The 27,040-nt window shown below is 38.7% G+C and overlaps 1 protein-coding gene across 1 annotated transcript in view; it reads right to left on the bottom strand.

Moving 5' to 3' along the window:
• The window catches only part of HHIP (hedgehog interacting protein), a gene marked incomplete at its 5' end in the record, with an annotated part of 65,284 nt that overhangs the window by 20,134 nt on the left and 18,110 nt on the right, over positions 1-27,040 (bottom strand). The window contains 2 exons of the mRNA XM_009070393.1: positions 893-1,066; positions 1,518-1,669. Coding sequence (XP_009068641.1) covers positions 893-1,066; positions 1,518-1,669 — 326 coding nt within the window. The remainder of the gene's footprint in view (positions 1-892; positions 1,067-1,517; positions 1,670-27,040) is intronic.

Genomic DNA, 27,040 nt, shown 5'->3' with positions numbered 1-27,040 from the left:
TCTGTAAGGATTCAGAACCTTCTTGTTATATGACACAGGAGAGAGTAAAATGTTCTTCTACCTTAGGTTCGTGATTGTGATGGAGGAAAGAAGTTGGAGTACAAGAGCATCAAAATTCTTTTTATAAACATGAAAAGATGCGATATTTAAATTGATCCCTTTCTATCTCTCTTCATCATTAAACTGTTTCAATCTCCCCTTGTTTTACATTAGTTTAAAGCCAAGTATTAGAATTGCCCTCTAGTCTGGTTTTAAATATATCCTTATACTTAAAAACTACTTGAAAATCACAGGAGCACCTGCAATTCTACTGAGCCAGAGAGGCCTCTGAGCACAGCAACTCCTTTTTAGGTCTGTTAAGACTCATTACAACACTGTCTCTAAATTAAGACAAATTTTGCAACTCTAACAGAGCATAATGAAACAGAGAAAAATAGCAGGTTGAGAAAATCCTAGAGGTAGAATCAAAGTAGGATTTCTTGATATGTTCTCTAGACATTTTCCATAAGTGATGCATTGTTGTTATTGATTCTGGTATGTGTTTGTAGACACTTTTTCAAATGTTTGCTCAATATGGTTGTCTTGTTGATAGAATAATAGGTTGAAAAACAGAAGCCAAACCTGTGCTTAAATAAAATTGCATCTCCTGCTGAGGACTCCAATATTAAATGGTTTGATAGCACAGAGCTACAAGATGTATTTAAGCAATCAAACTGTTCTGAAAATCAGCAGTTTGCTAAAACCCAGGCACTGAAAATAGTAGGATTATGTAGTAAAGGAAGAAGGAGTAAGATTTGTTCTGACAAGTGCTGATCACTTTGGATTCTGACCCCAAATAATGTGCAAAACCAGAAGACAATAATAGAAGTCTATCCACTGATAATTTTTGTACCTTAAACCATCCATCTCCTCCATGTCATCTAGAGTGATCATGCCATCTCCAAGAAAAATGTATAGGAAACCATCTGGGCCAAAGAGAAGTTGTCCTCCTAGATGCTTTCGATGTAGTTCTGCTACTTCTAAAAACACTCTTGCTGTTCTCATATCAACTTGGTGTGGATTTTTCCTGTAAGATAAAGGCATGAACACAGTTTTCACAGTTCACTATCATTGTTCTTCTCTGCTTTCTAGAAATAAACTTGACTCCATCAAATTATACTTTGAGATATGGATGTTGTAACTTGGTGGCAAAATGTCAAACAGTTATTTCTGAGAAATTTCAATTTTCCAGCATTCACAAAAAGTTATTTTGCCACCTATGCACAATAAGTAGGAAATAATTATAATTTAAAAATGACAGAATGACTAAAAAAAAAGTCTTAAAAGGAAAAAAAAAACCACTGTACTTACTGGCATTCCAAAACTACTGTTTGAAATAAAATCAGCAATAGTTTTTTCTGCAAGTGCCCAAGTATATACATTGCAAACTTCACAGTTCATTTTAGAAATGGGAAATATTGAAATGCAAAGGTTGCTGAGAAATAGAGAATTTGTGAATTTTAGACTTCTACTGATACCTGGATACTGTGTATTCTACGACCCTCAGGATGTGGTCATGAGGTCCGATAGCCCACCGCTCTTGGTTGGTGGTATAAGACACATACAGCTTTCCATTTTTCTTGTAATTGGGATGGAATGCAAGGCTTAACAGTCCTCTTTCATCTCCTCCCTGCAGTCAAATGAAAAACACAAAGAATTGTGAAGTTAATTATGTTCTTTATTGTGTTTCAGCTGGAACCCAAAAAAAAAAAAAGTTTTCTTTCTTGTGGATAATCTTTGCCCAAACTCTTTTATTTCTTTCCTGACTACTGCACAAAAAGGATTATAAAACATTTCACTTTGGGGAAGTCTTTAAGAGTTAGAACAAGACAATTGCCTTATGTAGTTATCTATGCACAAGTCTGTTACGCCACTTTTGTGGAGTGATTTGTGTATGTAATCTTTGGGAAGCCATGAAGACAAGTTTAAGTGCTGTGAAGGATTCTTTGCTGGGTTACTAGGTTGCTTGTAATTCGTAGAAGACGAATAAAAAGGTCTATAATCAGCAGTCACTTCTAATCCAAGTATCCAAAACCTAAAACACAGTGCTGGCTGCCAACTCCCACTGTCTTGGCAATATGTTTAGAAAACAGTTAAATTGCTTGTGTAATATGTAAACCTTTGTTTTACCCTGGAGGCAGCAACATCAGTTGTCACAACTATGGTGGTCTGTTCATCATAGCTGGTGTACTGTAGGTAATAAGCAGCCTTGGTCTCTGTGCAGAGAAGCCATAGTTTTACATGTGGTCCCTCACTGGAAAGGTCTTTGTTATTTTTGAAAATAAAAATAGAAAAATCTCAGAACAACTTTCTTTTGTTATTACGTTTGCCATAAAGATTAGTGCAGTTCTATGTTAAGCATCCAATCCATGTAATGCACTGTGACAATGCAGAGACCCTGTGGACTTAAATAGAAGGCAATTTTCTTTTTGGCTTCTAAAAATGTATCTAATATTACTATGCCTAAAATTGGTTTTGTATAACTGAAGACTAAGACTTAGATTCATTTGTTGCTCTTGAGGTAATGCAGGGAAGAGAAGCTGAAGCACAGAAATAAACACAGTACATAATTAGCAATTCAAATTCAATTCATATAGCTGATTATTCACCAGGTGATAGCTGGTTTGGAGTTTAACTGAAGGTTTGCCACCCCTTCAAAACGAGTAACTGCTGTAGATTTAAGTGCTCCAGCTCTGCACCCATAAGGAGACAACGTGTTGCAACTCTAAACACACCCATGATAACTAATTATGAAACGGTAAATTAGAAGAGAGAACGAAGCTCTTAAAATGTATTTGCACTTCAGAGTGATGGATGGGCCTGTCTTCCTGTTTAAAGTCATCCCACAAAAGGCCTAATTGGGAAAGTGCACAGCTTTAATTTATTTTAATTCAACATGATTGCTGTACTTCCTTTTTAATCACAACCACCAAAGAGAAACCTGAGTCAGAAACGGAGATGTAAATAGGTCAAGAGATTTCCATACCAACAGATCTGTACCATGAAATCTGGATCCTGCTAATTTAGAGGCAGCCAAAATTTGCTAGTTTGTTTGCTAGAAAAATTGAATTTCAGGGGGTTATCAGGGAGGTTAGTTTGGAAAAGTCTAGTTAGAGCTGCCAAATCAGTTGCAGTCATCATGGATGAAGGAAGGCACTGGTAATCTAGCTCTTTCTCCTTTACGAGCCAAAAATAATTCTGCAGCTGAGTCTGAGCTGATTGTAGATATTATTGTTTGAGTTTCTAAGAGTTTTGACCAAGTTGCTGTGATAAAGTCTGAAGCAAAGGGAGGCAAACCAGTTGCTTTGGGAACAGTAAGGCATATTTCAAAGATTCCTGACGAATGATTCTATCTGTTGTGCCCAGACAAAGACAGTCCTATTTCTTCTCCTGAGAGATGAGTTCAGCTCATTTAAGGGCCCAGGAATGTCAGTGAGTCACACTAGGTCTGCCGTGCAAGGTGAGTTATTGAAAGTGTTAGAAAAGGTCTTTCTGTTACTAAGCTGAAGATTTTGGTTAGCTCTTGGTGCCGCAGCAGCCATCGCAGTGGGAGAGTGAGGTTGTTGAAAATTAAATTAAGAACTTTTACTGAAGTACACATGAAGCAAACATTTGAAAAAGGAATGAGCACAGGACCTGCAAGGTGGTAACTATGGCAAGTTGTATTCATAGGATCAGGCCACGATTTCTGCTCATTGCTGTCGCGTGGTTCTGTCCCACTGCATGTATTACTTTGTAGAATGTACCTATTGCTCCCTAAAAAGTCACACTGCTGTTTTTCAAACTCAGACAGGCACAGTTTGTTCTAAAAAGAGTTTTTACTCCTACATTTAATACAAACTTTGGAAATATCCCTCTGAGATACTGAAATCAGTGCGGCATCAAGCCATTAGTTGGCTGATGGTCAACTAGAAATCCAGCTGAGTTTTTCCATATTTATTTTTTCTGGTTTGGGGAACTAATTGTTCATGTGTACTTTCAGCTTTATCACTAACTGGCAAAATCACTGCCCCAACTTCCATAGCTTCCACAGCCAGAAAGTACATATAGTTTTCTGTAGCATTGTCTCTTATGTTGTGGGGTAAATGAGAGATATCCAGCAAGATCCCCTAGGAGAAGTCATTCTGGTACTATCAAACTGAATAATTATGTGCAAAGCTTCAGATTTTTTCTTTTTTTTTTACTATTTTTTATCAAGAGGTTGGTCTCTGCTCCCAGGCAACCAGCAGCAGGACAAGAGGGCACAGACTCAAGCTCTGCCAGGGGAGGGTTAGGTTGGATATTAGGAAGAGATTTTTTACAGGGAGAGTGCTCAGACATTGGAATGTGCTGCCCAAGGAGGTGGTGGATTCACCATCCCTGGAGGTTTTCAAGCTGAGACTGGATGTGGCACTTAGTGCCATGGTCTAGTGACCATGGTAGGGTTGGACTTGATGATCTTGGAGGTCTTTTCCAACCCAGTTGATCCTATGATTCTATGATTCTATAGTCTTTCCTGTAGATGCCAACTGTCAAATATCTGTACCCTTTTCTTGGCAGCTTAGGAACTTACTGACAGCCTTTTCTTTTACAGTTTCCCTTCAGATGCAACCACGAAGCTGTAGATGACATAGTAGCTTGTATGAGATTCTGCACTACACTATTTGATGGAATAACCATTAATATTTGTCAGTTGTATAAGGAAGGGCAAGAAGAATGAGTCAAATCTTTGTATTCCGTTGGGATGTCTATTGAAGACAAGGAATGATGGTTGGCTGAAATGAGTATTAATTACTTAAACATACTGTGGACTGGGGCCAATGTGAAATTTCTGTCGTAGCTCAATCTGGAAGCTCACACTGTTGTCTGCCTATGCTGCTCTTTAGCTTGTGCATGTTTTGCACCAGTTCTATACTTACTTCAAACCGGATTTCCTTGGGCCAGATGATAAGTTTCAGCTAAGGAACTCTGGGAAAGGATCTTTAAACCCCAGTTTGGTGTAGTTTAGGACCACAATCACAAAATTAATTTCATCAGAATTCTGTTAAGTTAGTACAAAGCCAAGTAAAGATGAATTGCAGGTGATAAACAAAGTGTTTCTTTACTTTTCAGTTCGAAACTGTTGGTTAGCTACATTATGTTGATTCTGAAAGTCTATGACTCCAGTAAGTGTTCTCAGCTGAAGAATATTTTTGGTATTTCTTTTTACATGGTAATTCCTGTTATATTTACACTTGTAAAAATCTTAAGTGCACAACATAATCCACTTTGTATCTTAACTTAGATCAAGAGAAATAATTGTTGCTCATAAATACTGAATTTTTATGGAGAGGTGCAATTTTCATGTAGCCACTCTGTAGAAGTTAGCTCTGCTTTCAATCTCTGTGCTCCCAACTGTACTCTGGTTTATCTCTGATATTACAGACATAAGTTTGGTTATATTATTAAGGTATTATACTTTTTCTATAATACAGACACACATGCTGCAGTTGTTTTTCAGACATGCTTCCAATTAATTATGCCAATATATTGTTATTACCTGTAGGAAATACAAAGAAATACAGAGCAATGCTTTAACTATTTCATTTAAAATAGATCAGATTGTAAATATGACCCTTAATTACAGTACCTTAGTAGTAATTAATGTTAGTAAGCAAAACCAGACATGACTATTTTTTCCATTACTGTGTGCCTTAATAGTAAATAATGTAGGTACCATATTCCAAGTTTTCCTTAAAATTGATTTCACAATTCACTTACTTATATGATACTTATAAACTAATGGTATTTATACTTAACAGCTTTTTCATCTGGACAATCCCACTCGCATGGTGGGAAGGAGTAGCAACGTTTTGTAAAAGGTGCTTAAAATATGCACGTTCATAAAATCATAGAATTTAAGGGTTGGAATGACCTTACAGGTCATCCAGTCCCAACCCCCTGCCCTGGGCAGGGACACCTCCTCACTAGATCAGTTTGCTCAAGGCTCATCCAACCTGGCTGTGAACACTGCCAGGGTTGGGGCAGCCACAGCCTCCCTGGGCAACCTGGGACAGTGTCTCACCAACATTCAACAGTAACTTGATATTTTAACTCTAATGTAATGTCTTTATATCATTTGTTCTCATCTATTATTATAGGACAAATGCTGACTAACTTGTCGAAGTAGTATGATCACCCTTAATTTAGTTTAATTCCTCTATAATAAATAGCAAAACCAATATGCATTACTGTGTGTTCAATCTTCAGGAAGATTCAGTAGGGTTGAGGATCAGTGTCTGGTATTGTTTTCAGTGGGAAGCATTTCCTTAATCAACATATTTTAGAAATTTGGCCTCAGCACAGGCTAGAAACTTGACTAGAGCAGAAATCAAAGCCTGTAAAAGGTCAGCTGCAGGGCACACCTTGCCTTTCAAAGCTGCATCACCTGTTTGGAGAGGCACAGGAGGGAAGTGCCCCTGACTGGGGAAAGGGAGCAACAAAACCAGACTGAGAGAGACAGAAGTTGATCGGGCTGCAGGTTAGGTTATAGGAGCAGAGCTCCTGTTAGATCTCTTGGGTGTTGAGAGCTCAAGTGCTTTGCTGTCTGTGGGGCCTGAGGCCTCTGGCAAGGGAAGAATTTGTAACATAAGACATTTACCTTAGGGAAAAATAATTGCACTGATGTCATGGCTCAGCATAGTATACACACTAGACCCTATCTCCAAAGCACTTCCTTTTTCCTGTTGTGTTGCAGAGCTTCACATTTTTTTCCTTATTTATAAAGTGTTTTGCAGTTATCTAAGGGATTTTTTTTCAAAACATTTTCAGTATTTTTTACTGATTTTAACAAATACACTATTTTGATTTGACTTTAAAATAACTTTAGATACAGGAATACTTTGCAATTAAATTTATACATGAAAATTACTTAATGGGCTGTACTCTTACTTGGAATTTAAGCACAAATCCTACTGAAGTTAGAGGTGCTTTTTATTCTGTTAGGTGCAGGGCAGGATTTATCTGAAAATGGCCTAAGTGCATCCATCACGAAGTTCTCTGCTCTGGTGTTTGTGGTGGTATTTAAATGCTAGTTCATTTTTTACAGGAGAATTGAACTCACAATAAAGCAATGATGTCCCACTCCTTTAGTGCCCAGTGGGTCCAAGGGACAGACCTATCATCAGGTAGCAAGAAGGTGATTCACAAAGACACTTCTGCATGGATTTTGAATGGGGATTCTCTGCACTTGGGGAAGTCAGAGTGACCATTCACAGGAATTGCACATGTAAGTTTATAATGCAACATAATTCGTATTTTTTTAATTCAGTGAAATAATTTTTTAACTGAAGGAGGGGAAGTTCAGGTTAGATATTAGGAAGAAGTGTTTCCTTGTGAGGGTGGTGAGACACTGTCCCAGGCTGCCCAGGGAGGCTGTGGCTGCCCCAGCCCTGGCAGTGTTCACAGCCAGGTTGGATGAGCCTTGAGCAACCTGCTCTGGTGGGAGGTGTCCCTGCTCAGGGCAGGGGTTGGGACTAGATGATCTGTAAGGTCCATTTCAACCCCTAAAATTCTATGATTCTATGATAATTTTCCTGCAAAAGAACTTTGGAGTGACCATAACTTGAACAGAAAGAAATAAAAATGGGTTGAGATCTAAAGAATAGCAATAGAACTTGCTAAGTGTTTTTTTGTCTGAGTGTTTTTTTCTTCTCCTGTTGCAGCAAAGACAAAATTTTTATGTGGGGGGATAATTTTTTCCTTTTCCTTTCCTTCACAGACCTTTCTCTACCAGTCACTAAATGCAGGACCTTTCACTTCCAGTCCTAGTCCTCTGTACTTATTTTTTTTCATCCCTAACTCCAGATTTTGCTGTTCTGCTGGGCAAGTCTTTAGTTTAATCCCAATAACAATCCTTGTCCCCTGATAATACAATTCTTTTTTCCCATCCTCCTAAAGAAAATGCATGAAACTTATAAATGCAGACACCAACCCAACAGAAACCCACAGCTTTCCTCCTTCACTTTCCTCTAGTACAATATGAATCCTGCTTTCACAGCTCCCCCAGTTATTGGTTTGGAGCAGCTGAAAGCTTTGAGACTGCCCAGAGCCGCCAATAATTGCGAGGTTTTGGGCAGAGTGACACAGGACTGTGAGTGTGCTTGCAAGGAGGTGGCCATGAGCCCATGTGAGGTCTGCATCTGGACTGGGAAACTTTATGTACTGCACTACTTTAGGAGAATTGGAATAACAGAAGACAGTGGAAATCAGTCCCGGAAGAGGGAGATTCAAATAAAGACCAGATGATTATTGCATTCAGTAAAGCTGGCTCAGGAAGGTGTGAATTACACACTTTCCTGCACCACAGAGGCCTCTTGAGCTGTAAGCAGCATTTCTCCTCTGGGAACACAGGTGGTGATTCCACCTCTGTCCCCAGCTGGATTTATTTTCAAGGAAGCTTTACATTCCACCAGCAATTCAGTGAGTGGTTCACCAGCGGAGGCCACGATGGGAAGGTAAAAAATAAGCATGCTCCTTCTTATTTCCCTGGCATGCCTCCACTTTCTGGTCTTTATTTATTTATTTGGCATATCTGCTCTCCTACACTTCTCAGCATTCTTCCACTATGGACTGTCTTTTCCTGACAGGTTTTCAGCTGCTTTGGTTTGAGGTCTATTGTGTTGTAGAATTACCTTCTAGGAAAGGGAGAAAGCTTCCTTCCAGTGAATGAGAATGCAGTAAGTGTTAAGAAATTTACTGACCATGAAAATCCTTCATTAATAGGGAGAATGGACTTGATGACCTTTGTATTTTTCCTCCTTCTTTCTGTTGCTTTTAAGCTTTACCCACCTTTCCATGCCACTTCTGTGATAAAGGCAAATTTTACAACTCTCTTTCAGTGGGCAGTCCAATAAAATTGGCTCAGATGATACCCCACAGAGAACAGACTATGTTCCATTAGCGTTCAAAAATACATGACATGATGACAAGAGACTTGGAAACTCTCTTTCAGTCACCAAAACTTCACCTCTTCCAATCAAGAATGTTTTTTTTTTAAACTCACACCCCATTTCAACGCTACCTAACATTATTTGTATGTAAACACATGAACAATACAAGTTAATCTTACTAGTGATTTACTGTCCTACCAACACTCTAATTTGACCGTGGTCCTTTCAGCCATCTGTTCTGGTTTTCTCAGGCTCTTATTCCTTCACTATGGATATAAAATTGATCTTTATTTTTCAGTTTCATGTTTCATAGAATTTTTCTTTTTGGTTAAAATACAGATCTAATGGCAGAGAGTTGTCAAAAGACAAAGAATTAGAATTCAATATATAAGTTGCTTTTTTTATGGCATGACATTTCAGTCAATCTCTGCTGTCACTTTTGTCATTCCTAAAGATAAAAATATGCTATGGAGAAATGAAAATCATAGAATCATAGAATTTAAGGGTTGGAATGGACTTCACAGATCATCTAGTCCCAACCCCCTGCCCTGGGCAGGGACACCTCCCACCAGAGCAGGTTGCTCAAGGCTCATCCCTTGAAAACCTCCAGGGATGGTGAATCCAACCCCTCCCTGGGCAGCCCATTCAATGCCTGATTGCTCTCTCTGTAAAAAACTTCTTCCTAATATCTAACCTGAACTTCCCCTCCTTCAATTTGAAACCATTACCCCTTGTCCTATCATTGCAGTTCCCATCACAGAGTCCCTCTCCTGCTCCTTGTAGGCCCTTCAGATATGGTGCAGAGATCTCCCTGACCTGCTAAATTAAGACTCCTCATAAATGACCACAAGAAACTCTACAGCACTTTAAAATGAGCAGTAAGACTTCCTTTCTTTAGTGCCGAGAGAGGGAAAAAAGAGGATGTATGGTGACACAGAGCAAGTTTGACAGTGCTTATGTAAAATGAACGAACCTACAACAGATTCGATACACTGATAATGGAAAACAAATTCATGCTGTTTTACCGTGACCACTTCATATGGAAATTTAGGGATATAATTCAGAACAGAATAACAGTAATTATCATACTCTCTGCATTAAATTAAAACCAGAAATGTTGATCTGTCTAATTGTAGGCATTAAAAAATAACTAGTTTCAAAAAAAGAGAGATGCAAATGGAAAGATGCCACGATGACAATACTCTTACAAACAATTCTGCCTTTCTCCTTTGGCTCTCAGTACTGAACTGTCGCCTGTTAGAGCAGAAACTTGCTGTTTCTGGTTGCAAGGGGAATGGTACAATCTCATGAGCTATGTATTTAAGTATTAGAATCATAGAATCAACCAGATGGGAAAAGACCTCCAAGATCATCAAGTCCAACCCTACCGTGGTCACTAGACCATGGCACTAAGTGCCACATCCAGTCTCAGCTTGAAAACCTCCAGGGATGGTGAATCCACCACCTCCCTGGGCAGCACATTCCAATGCCTGAGCACTCTCTCCATAAAAAATCTCTGAAGGCAGAAACCCCAAGTAGAATATGAGACTTGTCTTCAGGCACCAAGAGATGGGAACATGTCACTATTTTTCAGTTGCCAAAGAACGTTTGTGCAAATTCTAGCAACAAAGCAAATGCTATTCTGTTCTCTAACATCCAAAGAACTTTGAGATTCTGAAATCTGGATGCATGGAGAGGCATATTTCAGCCTATATTTAGCATCAGCACTCAGCATAGTTCGATAATAATGTGTCATATCTTCAAAGCAAGTGCTGGTTGCATATGTTGCTGGTTTTCTCATGAATGATTATGCCAAATGCAATAGGCAAAATCAGACTTTGTGTTCTTAGAAGCTCCATAAGTTTATTCCTCAACATTTTACCAGTAGACATGCAACATAAGTACTGGCTGAAGATTGGGCAACTCAGTTATGTCTTTTTACTCCAACACTGAAATTGTTTATACCTATGTTCTTTGTCCATTCAGTTGTTCTATAAAGTAAACAGTCTTGTCTTATTGGCACAAATGCCAACAGAAAACCCTTTTAGAGGTTCAGCATCTGCTACTGAGTTTTAAGCTTCCACATGTGAGTGTGAGCACTGGAATTGTATTTGTTATCCAAAATCAAAACACTGTTTGAAATGGAAGGGCTACACTTGTTGGAGTCCTGATAGAAATTCAGCTAGACAAATACAGAAAATAATTTGATTGCATTTTTTTTTCAACAAAAATTGTGCATGTGCATCATGTTTGTACCTGGGCTGGAAACGCATGTAAGCATTGCCCCTTCATTTCTGAAAAGGTACAGAATGAGAGCTGGGAAGAAAAGAAGGATCTGAATTCTCTGATACTGCCCAAGCATTTTTCTCACAGGTGCTTTGCCAATCCCATCAGCCTCCCAGTGCCTCAGGTGCTGTGCAGCTCGAGGGCAGCAAGGACAGTGTGCAACTTTCCTGCACTGCTGCTGTTAAGCTTGGCCTTCACATACTGGTTTGAGTAACCAGATGATTTTAGTTCTTTCAGTAAGTCTTAAAAAAACTATGTAATTTGCCAGCTCCCTGAAAACAAGTAGTAAATAAATCCAGCGACATCCAGATTTTTTTCCACCAGAGGAAGCTAAACTAATCAAGCATTTTTGCAGATCACTCGTATAGATCTTGTCTTTACCTCTCAACTAAAATAGTGAGGAAAAATATTAATAATTTGAAGAGAGACATGAATATTTTTATGCAATGTGCCAAGTGGAAAAACCAGGGTGGTGTAGGATATACGGTTTGCTCTCCATGACTAGAATCTGTTTATAAGAGGAGAATGATGGCAATCCACAGCCGTGTTGACAATTCAGACATACAGGAAATACCCTTGTAGGAAACTAATACCATCTGGGTTTGGCCCAAGATGTGTGAATGAGAAATATGTTTCTTGTTGAGAATGCAAAGATAGTTTTGGACATTGCAAAGAAGGAATGTGTTAAGCATGCACAGTTATAAAAATGAAATAGGGTGAGGCACTGCTGCATATGGAATAATTGGAGGAATATGTTTGTGTGCGTCAATAGCTGATGCAGACATAGAACTTCAGAATTCATTTGTCCTAAGACAAGCAGTAAATTACTATGAAAAATGTCTTTGGTATAAATGGTCAGAAGCTTTCTGAATAAAGACAGCACTTGAAAATGCTGATTTGTCTAAACCCCCACTTTCCCTGCTGGAAGGGGAGGTTTGCTTGTTATATTCAGGGGGCAAAAAGGAAAATAGTTTTGAAATTCTTGAAACATCCCGTGCTAATATTTGTAAAAATGGGAATTTTGATTATTTCAGTGAGTTGTTTTCAGTTTAGAAATTAGTCTTAGTTAAAAGAATGTCAACACTGAAGTGAAATATTTCATTTGGCCCTTTCTGAGAACCTTTCAGTCCACACTTGGTGAGAGTATGTTTTCAAAATCTCCGAATATTCTCACTCCTCTCTATCCTGTTCTTGCATTAACTGTCTGAGATTTTAGTGTCTGTTCTTGGCATAGGGAGGCTCTCTGGTTTCTAATGAAGCCATTGCCAGCATTCTGAGGTTCCTAAGACTCGCTGCCTGCGGGATGGATTTTTGCCTCTCCCTTGACACCCTCATCTCCTTGTGAAAGCCCCAGCAGTGCTGATTTTTCTGTTATTTGTGAGGCTAGTGAATGCCTTGCATGGACAGCAAAAAGTTCCAGGCTCTCTCTTTGGTGCACATTTGCTGCCTTTTCCAGACTAGCCTTTACTACTATCAACCTTTCTCTAAGTTCAGGCTCTAAATGCTCTTTTGAGAGAAAATTATGGAGAAGATAAAAGGTTTGCTAGTCTTTCATGTCTGTCAAGATTCTGGATTAACCCTGTTGCATGTTCAAAGACACTCATTATACAAATTACCTGTACCGTAACTGAGCAATGCTCATATGATGACAGTAAACTGTCTGTTATTGTTTCTTGGTTTTCAGCAAATCTTTGACATATCTGAACAGGCTTGGTTTTTTATCACTGTTAAACCCTCCTGCAGGTATTTATTTCATGTGTAGTAATTGTTTTAGTGTGTACCCAAAAGGCAGAGTGCAAAAAAGAAGATGGAAAATTAAAGTGGTCATTTTAATTCTTTAATTTTCCTTTTTTTTTTTTTTCAGTATGCATTTACTCTGCATAGAACCTGAGATCTGTGGACAGGATGATCAAAGTCTATTGACACTAAAGGCACAGGACTGCATTATCTTTGATTGATGGACTACATTCAAGTTGACATGGACTACCTGAAGAAGCAGTCAGGCTACAGGTATGAACAAAGTCCATGGCAAGTGAAAGTGTGAGCAGATCATCAGGGTTGAGTTCTCTGCTTATTACCTAATGGACTATGAATATATGACTTGATGGTAAATCCATTCCCTGTTCTTTGAAAATTAATTAGTACCTCTTTCAGTTTCATTATAGAATGGGCTGCCCAGGGAGGTGGTGGATTCACCATCCCTGGAGGTTTTGAAGATGACACTGGATGTGGCACTTAGTGCCATGGGCTAGTAACCACTTTAGGGTTGGGCTTGATGATCTTGGAGGTCTTTTCCAACCTGGTTGATTCTATGGTTCTATGATACACAGAACCATAGAAAGGCCTGGGTTGGAAGGGACCTTATAGATCATCTAGTTCCAACCTCTCTGCCATGGGCAGGAACACCTTTCACTAGACCAAGTTGCTTAAAGCCACATCAACCTGGTCTTGAACACTTCCAGGGATGGGGCAGCCATTGCTTCTCCATGCAAACTGTTCCAGTGCATCACCACACTCACAATAGAGAATTTATTCCTAATATCTGACCTAAACCTACCCTCATCTTTTTCTAGGCTGGACAAGCCCCGCTTTCATTTGCATCTACTGTGGAACGTGCACATCTGCCTTTCAGGTGAGAATTTAGGGCTGTGTAAGACTTGAATTTTCAGAGCTGTTTCTGCTTACATGTTATGCATATACTCACTACATACACCTGCATCCAGCAGTTAGGTGAACACAGATTTCCTTGTCCTTGTAGGTTAAATTCTTATCAAATTTCATTATTTTTTGTAGTCTGAAAAGTGGAACATGAGTTGATATAAACAGTGCACACAGGCTTGATTTGCATATCTTAGGGCTTAAATAAATGGTCTTTGAACTATCTAGAAGAATTTATAGCATAGAATAAGTTAATATTGTTATGCCTACACCATTCAATTCCAATGTTGGGGGAAAAGGAGGTTGAAAATAGTGCATGTACATGCCTGTGTTTTTTAAAGAACTCATTAAAGGATGGTTGTACTACATATTTTAAATATTGACATTTCTGAGCGGGGTTTAATTTTTGTTCTGCCAAGCGTTGTAAATTCCTGTTTTGGATTCTAAGGATTTCAGTGTGGTGGAAAACCACTAATAATTTAGTCTTGTTCACGCAACTTATATTCACTTGCATGTTTTAACTTGAGGCAGAACTTTTCTGGTGATGGTGATAACGCTGTTCTGATTGTAAACCAAACTCTCTTGGAGTAGGAAAGAGTAAAATTTCCTCTAAGTAGTGGCAATGATCATAGAATCAACCAGGTCAGAAAAAGACCTCCAAGATCATCAAATCCAACCCGATTCTGGTTACTAGACCATGGCACTAAGTGCCACATCCAGTCTCACCTTGAAAACCTCCAGGGATGGGGAATCCACCACCTCCCTGGGCAGCACATTCCAATGCCTGAGCACTCTCTCCCTAAAAAATCTCTTCCCAATATCCAACCTAACCCTCCCCTGGCAGAACTTGAGTCTGTGCCCTCTTGTCCTGCTGCTGGTTGCCTGGGAGAAGAGACCAACCCCCACCTGACTCCAACCTCCTGTCAGGGAGTTGCAGAGGGTGAGAAGGTCTCCCCTGAGCCTCCTCTTCTCCAGGCTGAACACCCCCAGCTCCCTCAGCCTCTCCTCATGGCACTTGTGCTCCAGTCCCTTCCCCAGCCTCATTGCTCTTCTCTGGCCCTGCTCCAGCACCTCAATGTCCCTCCTGAACTAAGGGCCCAAAACTATATGCCTTAATTACCTTAATTTAAAATTTTGATTCATAAGGCCCTTATCCAGCAAGTATTTAGGCACGTGCCCCAACTCCACTGATTTTTTTGCTAGTCTAAAACAGGGTAACATGAGGCAGCCAATTCTTTCCACTTCAGAGTTTACTTGATTTTTGGTGTCAGTAGATGAGATCTAATACAATGGTGATGAGGAGATTTATCAATCAAAAATGCTTCTGTTTGAGGAGGAAAAAAATTACTAGGAAAATGGAGTATTTTCTCATATTGAACCTGACCTCAAGATTTCATAAAGATTTTTTTATGGCCTGTAGCTAACATGGTGGTTATGCAGCTAAAGGCATTATCTTCACATCGTTACAGTGAAACATAACACTGGTATCCTTGACTTTATTAGCCAGGCTTCATTGGTATCTGATGTTCTATATTTCCTATTATAAATCTAAATAAGAACTTACATTGACCTGCATTAGACCAAACATTAAACAATTTACTAAGATTACAACTTTGAAAGGAAACTCAAGAAAGAAAAAAAAAGTCCCTTAGACCACCAAGAAACAACCATAAATTTAAGGAAATATGAGGTTTCCACCATGTGACTTCCCCTGCAGAGTTATGCAACAGACTGCTGTTACTTAAAGGTCATACATAAAAAATTTATGGTACATTTTTTAAGAGATTTATAGTGTTTCTATTTATACAACTTATGTGTCAACAATTTAAAGGTATAGTATACTAAAATAACAAATTAAAGACTAATCCCTTTGAATCCTTGATAAAATAGAATTCTCTAATGTAAGTCCTATATAAAAAGGGGTTTCATAAATCTATCTGTATTAAGTGATGTGGTATGTGTGGTGTAATGATTAGCTGTTTATTATCTATTACAGATCATTTGTTCATTTTTATCCTGCAAAAGCATTTGCAAATGGGATTGATTAGGGGAGCATTCTTTGTCACATAGGCCCATTACATGGTGGTGTAACCCTCTTTAGAAACGCTCTGCAAATCAGGCTCAGAACTAACTTCCAGTGTTGAGATGAATTATGCCATTGATACTATCCTGACCTCTTATTTTGGGATGCCTTTGAACTAAAATGCATCTCATTTATCATCCCAGAGATGGATGTTGGATTTTCTGGAAGTAAAAATCTGTAACACTATATGAAGGTACCACCCCTGAGTTGTTTGCTGAACTTTGCTTTGCGCTGGAAGGAAACAGGAGCAGTTAGACAGTTACTCAGCCTTGGCTGAAGCAAGAGAATGACAAAGAAGACTGAGAGGGTGTAATTTTTCAAATCACTGGAGCTGTTTTACTTGTAAGGTTTGAACTCAGACATAGGAGTCACATTGTCAACCTTGCCTTTGTACACTTAACCCAAATACTTATGTATATTTACGTGGGAGTTGAGATTGCAAACACATCACTTTATGTCAGGACTCAAAGCTACACAGCTCTGGCAGAGATTATTGATGCTAAATTCATCCCTGAATTCTGCATATTAAATAATTTTATGAAGGCTCCACTAGGGCACAGCATTTAAGTACCCTAAACTGTGTAAACACTTAGACACCATAAATACTAATTTCTCATGCAAACAAGTCTTCATAGATAAACAAATGTCCTGGTACATGAAACACCTACAAACATGCTCAGCCATAAACACATTGATAATTCCATTGTCTTTGAAGTCAAATATAAACACGATGCTGAATGGGTCAATAGAATTAGGAGAAAGATACTAATATGGTCATGGAGATTTGTGGTCTTGTGGCCTAATCTTGTCCTCAGTAAAGAGCCTAAAAATGCAGTCTGGTGGTGGTAAATTCCTAAAAATAGGGAGGGAAATTCTCCACAAGAGACAGCCTTTGGTTTGTTGTGCCACCCACCAGGTTCTAGTTATGGAGTCTCTACTGACTTGAGTCATCATATCTAGTCCCTTCATGACTCTCACAGTATTCCTGTAGAGATGCTCTTTGTCTGGGCTGGAAAAATGTTTCTTGCCTTGCTGTGGGAGATACTGTTCATCTCCTTCTGTACTGCTATTCCTGGCTCTGAAGATAGCATACAATGCCTGAGCAGTCCTTCAGAACTGGAGCTGATACAGTGCTCCTGGGTAAGAGGTCCTCAGCCAAATTACCAGATAGACCTTTGCAAAAAGTACTTGCACAACCTTGGATTGCCTCATTTCTTGCTGTAAAATAGAGTTGTACTGGTTCTATGGATTTTGGATGTTTCTAAAGTTGTGGCAGCCTGTGATGAGTCTTTGCTGACTGAAGAAACATATCACTATTCCTAAACTGGTCATCACCCCTTCATCAGCATAATTCATTTCCATAGTAAGAAACTGTTGTAAAGAAATTTGCAACAACTGTTCCATCAGAGTTTATAGGTTCGTAGGCCAACCCAAGCAGCAATTAATTTCAAAGAAGATGTGATCATTTCCTATCTTTTTATGAGCATTAAATAATGCTTTTTTTTCTTTTCTTTTGGACAAAAAGTATTTGACATGTCAAAGGACTAGAATAAGAGCCGATAGTATCTATGGTATTTTAAAATATGAATATCTTTTATAAATAAGAAAATCACAAAGTGTTAGAAAAGAATAACAGATACGGCATTTTAAAAGCTGTTTTTCTTTGTAACTGTAAGTCTAGAGTTTCAGAGAGAAAACACTAATAAAAATTAGTCAGACATCATTATGATGTCATTCTCATAATTTCCCTTGAAGTAAACTAGCAAGTACAAATAATATTTGTAATGTCTGACATCATCTATGTAGCTTTCCATATGCTCAGACTTTGGGTTAAATTTAGTGATGTTTCCCATTTGTTAGAGAGAACACCTTCTGGGTGGAATGGGTTTCATTAAGAAAACCTCTCTGAAGTTAAGCCATCTTTGTAACTTGTTTGAAACAAAGCAAAACAAAAACCCAAACAGGCCAGGACTGATAGGAGTACAGCAGTAGCACTTTGTCAAAAATGTGATCATCTGTAAGAACCTAAGTTTCGGTCCTGAGTGCTCATGTGAAAAAAGGATCCAGTGTTGCTCTCTTTATAAAGAAATAAGCATCATCATAATTGTTTTACTTAGGAAACAATATTCCCTTCCATGTGATATATTTGTCACAGTTTGACCTGCAAAGGCTTCTTGGAATCGCTAAAGGTTTAACAAATGTTTCAGAAAAACCAATGACTCATTTCCATAGAATCATAGAATTTTAGGAGTTGGAATAGACCTTACAGATCATCTAGTCCCAATCCCCTGCCCTGGGCAGGGACACCTCCCACCAGAGCAGGTTGCTTGAGGCTCATCCAACCTGGCCTTGAACACTGCCAGGGTTGGGGCAGCCACAGCCTCCCTGGGCAACCTGGGACAGTGTCTCACCACCCCTTAGAGTCGCATTTTTCTCACATCCAACCTAGACCTTTCCTCCTTCAGTTTGAACCCATTACCTCTTGTCCTGTCACTGCACTTCCTAACACAGAGTCCCTCACCAGCTCCTTGTAGGCCCTGCAGATATTGAAAAGTTGCTCTGAGGTCTCCAATTTTCTGTTGCTTCTGTTAACCATTTGAGGACATTTCTGAGAGTGATTCCTTGTTTTTAAGGTTTAACTTACTAAAAAGTGCATAGGAATCACAGAAAGAACAATCAGTATTTCCTCAAAACTAGACTCCTAGTGATCACAAGCAATGACTCATATTTGAAAATCTTGTCTTGTATTTACATTAATTAGAATACTGTCTATTAAGTGATAATTTATGCAGACAGAACACCCAGCCAATGCCTTTCATCTTCCTTTTTCTTTTAACTCTAGAGTTTTCTACAGTGTTTGGAATGGTAATTTCATGTCATTGTTGCTCTCTGCTAGTGCAGGAGATATGTCAGTGCCACAGTGTTATCACAATTACAACACACGCAGAAGATGAGAAGGTTGTGTTTCACATGAAACACATCTGGTTCTGCATGTGGAACACAAAGTCTTGCTTTTTCTGTCTCTTGCCCGCTGTGTCCTTTGCCACATGCAGGCCAATGATCTTTGAGCCATCTCTTCACTCCCAGAAAGGAGCACAGGACCAGGAGTGATGGTGGTGAGACACGGTCCCCATTGCCTTCCCCAACACATCTGTGCTGTTCTGCTCCACAGCATGACTGGCTCATCAGCATCTTTGTCCTTTAAGTAATTTTGATCTAGACAAATCTGTACCAGTTGAGTTAATGTGCAATAAAATTATCGACTGGAATTATATCTTTCATTTCAAGTCATCTTTCAGAGATATGCAGTATATGGATGACTTGGATCAATTTAATCCAAAGACCCCAAATAACTTTGTCAGCTAATTCATTACATTACTTAATATAAACTTGAAATTAAAGTAAATATTATTCCTGATTTTGTTGTTGTTGTTGTAGTGAGACTTGAGCATCTGTTTTAAATGATGTCATTATTTATACATGGTGACTTTTGCATTATTCAAATTCAGTTATTCAAATTCAAAGTAGAAAAAATGACTCGAGTTGTCAGAATATTATGATACACTGATTCATTATTCCTCGATAATTGCCAACATTTTCTATTACTCTCCCTCCCCAAAAAGGGAGTAAGGAATTCACCCACTTGCAATCTACACTTAAGTACTGAATGGAACATTTTCTGAAAGAAAAATAGCTAACATAATTTCTTCTTTAGACATATGAGGTATGTAATAATTAGCAGAGCCTCACTGAAGCTACAGAAACCATATTCCCTTAGGAGAAAAAGAACAATAACTACTGAAAAAATGACAGGCTATATACAGTTTGCTGTATCTGAGGAATAAAAATGTAACTACTTAACCATATTTAAAGGTGGTAAATTCACTTCCTCTACAAATTCATAAACTCAGAAATGTTTCCTTGCAATTACTCTTGGAACTGATAGAGGAAAATCTCCCAGGGACACATGAAATGTAGTAAGTGTAATATGAAAATTGCCCTTTCTCCTATAAAGTTGAAAACAAAGCAGATATTCTCCAGAGCACTAGCAGGTTCCCCTGCTCTCTGTCCATGTGGGCTCTTCCCACACTGCGTGAGGGACTGGTGAACTTCGTCAGAGCTGACTGTATGGAAGGAATGTGGGCTCCAACATCTGAAGGCATGCCACAGAACCTCAGCAATCCAGGCTCTGCTTAATTGCAACTAATATTTCATTATGCTGCAGAGCTTTCAGCTACGCTGATGTGTGTACACATCTCAGTGTGTAGCGTAGCCAATGGCTGCAATTAAATTACAGGCTATGTGAAGCATAAGAGGTGTATTGAAAGCTGAAATTAGTAGAATAAAACACTGCAAGTAGGTTTTCAGCTTTTTAATTTGAAACCTTTAGACTTCTTGATTGCAGGAAGAAGTCTGAGAACACAAATCAAGCTAAAAGGTAAGGAGGCAGTGAGTTTCCACTCCCCCTGTTTCCAAATGGATTTTTTTATGCACGTGGCTTTTAAGCCAATTTCATGATTTTGGAGTCTGCCTCGTGAGTGTGTGAATGGACAGGATTGAAGGTACTTTATATGGCTTATTTAAAAATAACATCCTAACCCAAGCTATAAATCACAATAAGTATTTAATGCCTTATGTATATAATAAATATTCAAGTCTAAGTATCTGGTTACAGCAGTGATTAAGAGTTCTGAAAACCAACCCCTTAAAGGACAGTCTTCAGTGAAAAGCCTGTGAGTGGTGAGGCTTCTTTCACACCCTTCTATGCACATGTGCAGTCCACAGCCATTAAGCCAAGAGCGTGACGGCATCTGTTATTTCTGAAGTGTTATGCAGGTACAAACACTTGCAAATCTCATTTGAATATTGCTTTTTCAGAAATTATAACAGTTCTTAACACCTAGAAGAGCCAGTCTGATATTGGAGTTCCAAACCTAGCAACCCAGTTGCTGTAACCAGTCGTTACAGCAACTGGGCTGGTTTCATGCTGGGAAGAGGGACAGAAGGATAAGAAAGATAACTCAAGGGAGACTATCTCTAGATTAAGTTTTTAAAGTGAAAACTTGATCTTCATTGAGCTGGAGAAGAACTACCCCTGGCTGGATAGCCCAGTAAGAAGGAATAAATCGGAGCTACAGATACAGATTCCTGCAGACTTTTTCTTTTGCAAATCCCATTACATTTGCAATACAAGCAGGGGACCGACTGGCTGGGGACAGCTCTGCTGAAAGGGACCTTGGGGTCTCGGCAGACAGCAAGTTGACCACGAGCCAGCAGTGTGTCCTGGCAGCAGGGAAAACCAACCGCACACTGGGCTGTACAACAAGAGCACAGGCAGCAGAGAAACCCTTTAGCCTGCACTCACAGGGCTGCAGCTACAATGCTGCACCTCGTTCCACCAGCCTCAGTACCTCAGTACCAGAACACACCACAGTGAGTTCAGAGAGGGTGACTGGGCACTGGAGACCACGAGAGTGGGGCTTGTCCAACCCTGAAAGGCTTCGAGGCCTTGTGCTGCAAGTGGGGCAAGTGTGGCAGTGAATATGGAGAATATCACTAATCTAATAACCTTCTATGAGTCTCTGACTCTAATTCTAGTCTAGGATTTTTTGCCAAACATTTCTGTGTTGGAAAATCCTAATCAGTAAAAAAAATAATCAATTCACACATCCCATCTAAAGATCTAACCTATCAAGCTGTTGGTTATGTTGTTACAGACTTTCTCTCATTTTCTTTTTCTGTTTTTACTGGAATTTCTAGTCTTGACCTGCAAAGGTTTCCTTCAAAATCAGAAAAGGAATTCTGCACTTGATCCATGACAGGGACTACGATCTATGACTTGCATATCCTGTATAACTTCCCTCTCTATACAGAGCAATGAGTCTCTCTTACCAAACAATATTTAATTTCACATAGTAGCACAGCGGGTCTCTTTATCAACAAGTACCATTGACTTTATATGTGTCTTTAGAGCTGCTTCTCTGAATTTCATCTGCTTGTTGTACATTGTGTCCAATATTTTGCAATTATATAACTGTCCCTGGAAGTGTGTCTCGATAACAAGTGTATCTTCCAACTTACTGTTGGAAATGCTTACTATTGCCTCCAGGCTGATATAAACCAGACTTTACATGTGAGTCTGATAGCTTAAATGAGTTATCAAGCTTTGCAGCATACATTGAATTTCACATGAAAGACAATTTTGAGATGTTTGGTTCTGTTCCACACAGAAAACAAATGTTAACACTGTGTTATTTCTGGACAAGGACTCTGAAAATGAAGTTTAAAGGTGACAGTTGTACAGGTTACCACACAAGCAGAGCTAGGACCTACCTGCAAACAGTTTTATTGACAGATGACCCAATTCCCTATCAGGAAAACTACATGGCTGCTGTATTTTTTGTAAACAGCTGGATAATAAATTATAGTAGTAGAAAAGCTACAGGGGAATACTTCATTAATTAGTGTTGAATCAAAAGTATGAAAGCAGCAGCGTGGAAGAAACAATTGCTCCAATGTCATTCCTTTTAAGTGTGACAATTCGATTTGTTAAACTTTTTCATCAAAGAAAAAAGAGAATGAAAAGGCAATATTGCCTGCCCTGAAATTTATAACTTCACCTCTTTCTGCTAGATCTTAGTTTTTCCGAATTAAATATACTTTTAGATGCCATCAAACAAAAACCCTTTTCAACACTATTTTATCCAGTTCTGTCTTGAGGATGCTGCTGAGTTAGATAGTGACAGCATTCATTATCCAAAGTATTTCAAACCCTCTTTTAGATGCTGCTTAATACTGCTTTGTTATAGTTAAATACCAACTCAGCGTTGTCACTGAGGCTTCTTAAATATTTTCCAGAACAGAATGAGGTGAAAGCTCTTTGTGTGTTTAAAGGTTCTTTATGTTATATTGAATTTAGTGTGCCATTTCATTATTTAGATCTAGAAAATTTCTCTAGACTTCCTACCAATTCACTCTTATCTTACTAAATTCTTTGACAACTCTGCTTGTGGCAACAAATGAACACATAAACAAGGTGCATTTCTTATCTGACTTTAAAATGCTTTTCGTTTTTTGACTAGGATTTTCTGGCTTCCCCCTTTTCTGTTAGTTGCAGGATGACCTTCAGAGCCCTTTGACAGCCAGATCCATGGCTAAGAGTGAAGTGTTGTAAGAACAAATAGTACAACTTCACTATCTTTACTACTCCAATTTTCAGTTCCATTAGAGCACTTGCTTTTAGGGTAATTTATGCTGGTGCTCTCTATGATTTCTCTTCTCCCTCTTCCCCCCCTTCTCATCCAACAGGTGGAGAAATGGCAAATGTTAAACACCAACTGTAGGATGTGTCTCTCCTAGTCTCTCTTGTGGAAAGAAATCCATTTGTTTCAAGACAGGTTGGATGAAGCCTTGAGCAACCTGCTCTGGTGGGAGGTGTCTCTGCCAATGGCAGGGGGTTGGGGCTAAATGATCTCTAAGGTCCATTCCAACTCCTAAAATTCTATGATCCTTTCACTTTTGTACTCCATTGGTGTGGCTAACCAGCCTCTGCCAAAGACCATCACCTAACTTGAGGAAGTTCTTTTATCACAATGTACTTAAAAATCATCTGTATTTTTCCCTATTTGTCCTTTAAATTTCCTCTTAAACCTCAGAATGTTGTTCTACCATAAATATTTATGGGAAACTCCTACTTACTCTGCCAGTGAAACAATGGCAGGATATAACCCTTACTCTGGTGTTCTGAATTTATATTCTGCTCTATTAGTGTCACTTGAGTTGGATTTCCATTTTATTATAGGATTATTATTTTTTGGGGGCCTGAACATTCCCTTGTACCTTGCTGTATTTCTCACATTCTTGATTCCTAATTGTTCCAGTATATACATACTTTCTCTGAGTCTAATAAGGTGCTTTTAAAAGAACCTCCATGCTGCTTCTATGGATTTTAATTTCCTAACTTTCCCCTTCAGGCTATTTCTAACTTCCTCAATATAAAAATCTTCCTTTTTTATGGAAAAGTACTATAATATTATTACCTTATGGTAGGTTCCCATGGGAGGATGTTGAGCTTAATTATATTATGGTCACTTTTATTTAGTGGCTCAACCACGTTAACTTCCTGAATCAACTCATGTATTTTGCTCAAGACCTGCATCAAGACTAGATTCACCCTTTCAGTATTCCAGAATTCCAGATTTCTTGTAGCAAGTGACTGTCTTTGGTGTCTACACTATTCCAGTGTTAGACTGAAAGGGCTTTAAAACAGGGTGTATGTGATATGCATGAAAAAGTCATCAGGAAATACCTGTTTATTCCATGCACTTTTAAGTGTGCCTAAAGTCTAAAGGGCTTAATTGTCAGTGGAAGCATATGGAGCTTTTAAAATTCAAACACTCCATCTCTGTGCATGAATCAAACTGTGTGTTTGGGAAGTCAGTCACATATCTAAGTCTGTGTGTGTTGAAATTTATGTTTGTGCAGCACAAATTCTTGTAGGTTAAATATCATAGAATCATAGAATTTTAGAGGTTGGAATGGACCTTAGAGATCATCTGGTCCCAACGCCCTGGCCTGGGCAAGGACACCTCCCACTAGATCAGGTTGCTCAAGGCTTCAACATATCCTATGGTTATTGTAAATCAGTAACTGCAAATTAACTGGTTCTCCCATGGCTTCAGAGCCTAAGCCCATGGAAACAACATTTGGTTTCTTATGTTGTAAGAAAAAAACAACCACCTGAAACCCAAAGTGTAAATTAAAGATTTTGTGAGCTGTAGTAAATAGAAACTGTGATGCCTCAGAAGTGGAAGCCCATTGTGATGTACAGTTATGTACCTCAAGTAATCACTTGTTGTTGGGCTAAGACTCAGCTGAAAGGAGACTTTAGTAATGAACTATATGGTAGTTCTGAAAAGCAGATTGAAATATGGTTTGTCTTTGAACTAGATCCACTGCTTCTCTGAACTTATAAACATGACTTTGAAAGAATGTACACTGTTTTCCTGATTAGAAGTCCCTTCTCTTTTTTTTTCCATTACTCATTTATTTCAATCCCAGTTTTAAAATCTAGCTCATTAGAAAAGCATTCTCAGTCACAGAAACAAATATAGACATGTGTATCCTCATCCAGCACAGTGTGAGAGTGATTACTATTACACAATATAAGAACTCTAATATTTGTCTGTACCAGACTAAATTTATTATTTTAAATCCCAAACTGATTACTCTGAAATCGAACTTCTCTTCAATTTGCCAGGAGAGAAACGTTTGCTTCATTAATGCTATAATTTGTGGTTCACATTTGGAAAGAGAGCTAAAAATAATTTCTAAAATACTGTGTCTTGATGACATAAACACAGTTAACTTATATATCTGCAGTTTCCAGGATTGTTTCACTTGTACAAAGCAGTAAAAGTATTCTGCTCTTTCCATTTTTCTTGTACTATAAGAACCAAGAAAGCAGGAATTTGTTTAGCTCATTGGCTCCATTTATCCTGAGCCAAGACCATGATCTTGGAAACCCTGTAACTTGGCTGAATACAGTACAAAGTTCTTTGCAAAAAGCCAGTGCAATTAGAACAACACAGAGTATGTTCAGTCTCAAAATTAAGACGATAAAGTTTCAAACAGCTAGAACTGAAACAGAGTATCATAGGCCCAGAGCTTTAGTCAGTCAAACACAAATCCTAATTCCCCCAGTTTCTGATCAAATGAAGGATTGTGCATGAAGAAAACACTATTGTACCTTTTTTCAGCTGGGCAGAATTCCTACAGCAAACAAGGAAACATAATGGAAGAAGTGCAACTTTAATGCAGCTCAGCTCGGGAGTTCTCTGAATACTCCAGACAGTGATACTCTAACTCCAGCAATACCCTTTGCACTTTCTATTTTGTCACTGGTTGCTGTTAATGGTAACAGACATTTGCTAACCAAATTGGCACATTGCAGGCTGTTTTAAAACCCAGTGCTTTGCTTTGGAAGCTGTTTTTTCCCCCTAAACCCTCTCCTTCACAGCATACCTAGTGCATCCAACACATTAATAAGATATTCCCTTCACTTTCTGTGAAAACTTCTGTGATTTCTACTTTGATGAACTACAGCACATAAGAAAATCAAATAAATTCAGTCCTAAGGATTCTAGTTCTTTAGGTTTCAATTCACCTGAATTATTTGCTGGTTGTGGAAGGTACATTTTTGTTTTGTTGAAGAAAGGAATTCCCAGGCCTTATTCAAAGATAATTTTAGCTCTGCTCAGATTGAGAGTAGACTAGTAGTTTCTTTCATGCATTTTTGTGTTGGTGGGGTTTTTTTGACCATTCATATACATTGATTTCAGAAGTTACTAGGTGAGTAAGGAGCTAATTAAGTTCATTTCCCTTAGCCATTTGCTACTGTTTTTTCCCTTAAAATCCTTACTCCTGGAAGTTGAAATATTTAGGCAAATAGTCAAATACAGTGAAATTTATACACATTGAGAGTCTAGAACTATGTTCCTTTTGTCCTTTTATTTGTGCCATATATATTTAACATACTATTTCAAAAGCAAAACCTTTAGAAGGACCACATAATTTGTAAGGAGATGTGTTGCAAGTTGCAAAATACAGACTCATTAAACTGCAGCAAAACCACAGTTTTGGATGTTTTTGCTTCAAGAATTACCATTGCTTTTAACTTAAGTAGTCCATTACCCATTTTTTTACCAAGCATTTCTAAATAAATAAATTGCTTGGTCCAGTTTTGCTGTCCTTTCCAACCTCACAGACCTTTGGAGAAACATGGATACTGTCTGTGAAATAGTTTGGTCTTGTCCCAGTGAGGGGAAACTAGCAGAGAGGTAAAACCCAACAGAGACTGTTTCTGATAGGCAGTTCCCAAAATTTCTCTACCTTTGGACTTGTCTGTTGCCTAGAACTTGTGACATGATGTTTGGAACTTGGCTGTGTTTGGCAGGGCTGTGCTCTCTAAGTAACTGTAGGGGCAAACTGGAGTAATCTCATAGGTGGCTTGTTAAATTTTATTTGATCTGACTGACTGACTTTACACATGCACACACATGCTTGC

This window comes from Acanthisitta chloris, unplaced genomic scaffold (assembly GCF_000695815.1).
Source record: "Acanthisitta chloris isolate BGI_N310 unplaced genomic scaffold, ASM69581v1 scaffold29292, whole genome shotgun sequence".
Lineage (NCBI taxonomy): Eukaryota > Metazoa > Chordata > Aves > Passeriformes > Acanthisittidae > Acanthisitta > Acanthisitta chloris.
This window is presented reverse-complemented; position numbering and strand designations above follow the sequence as displayed.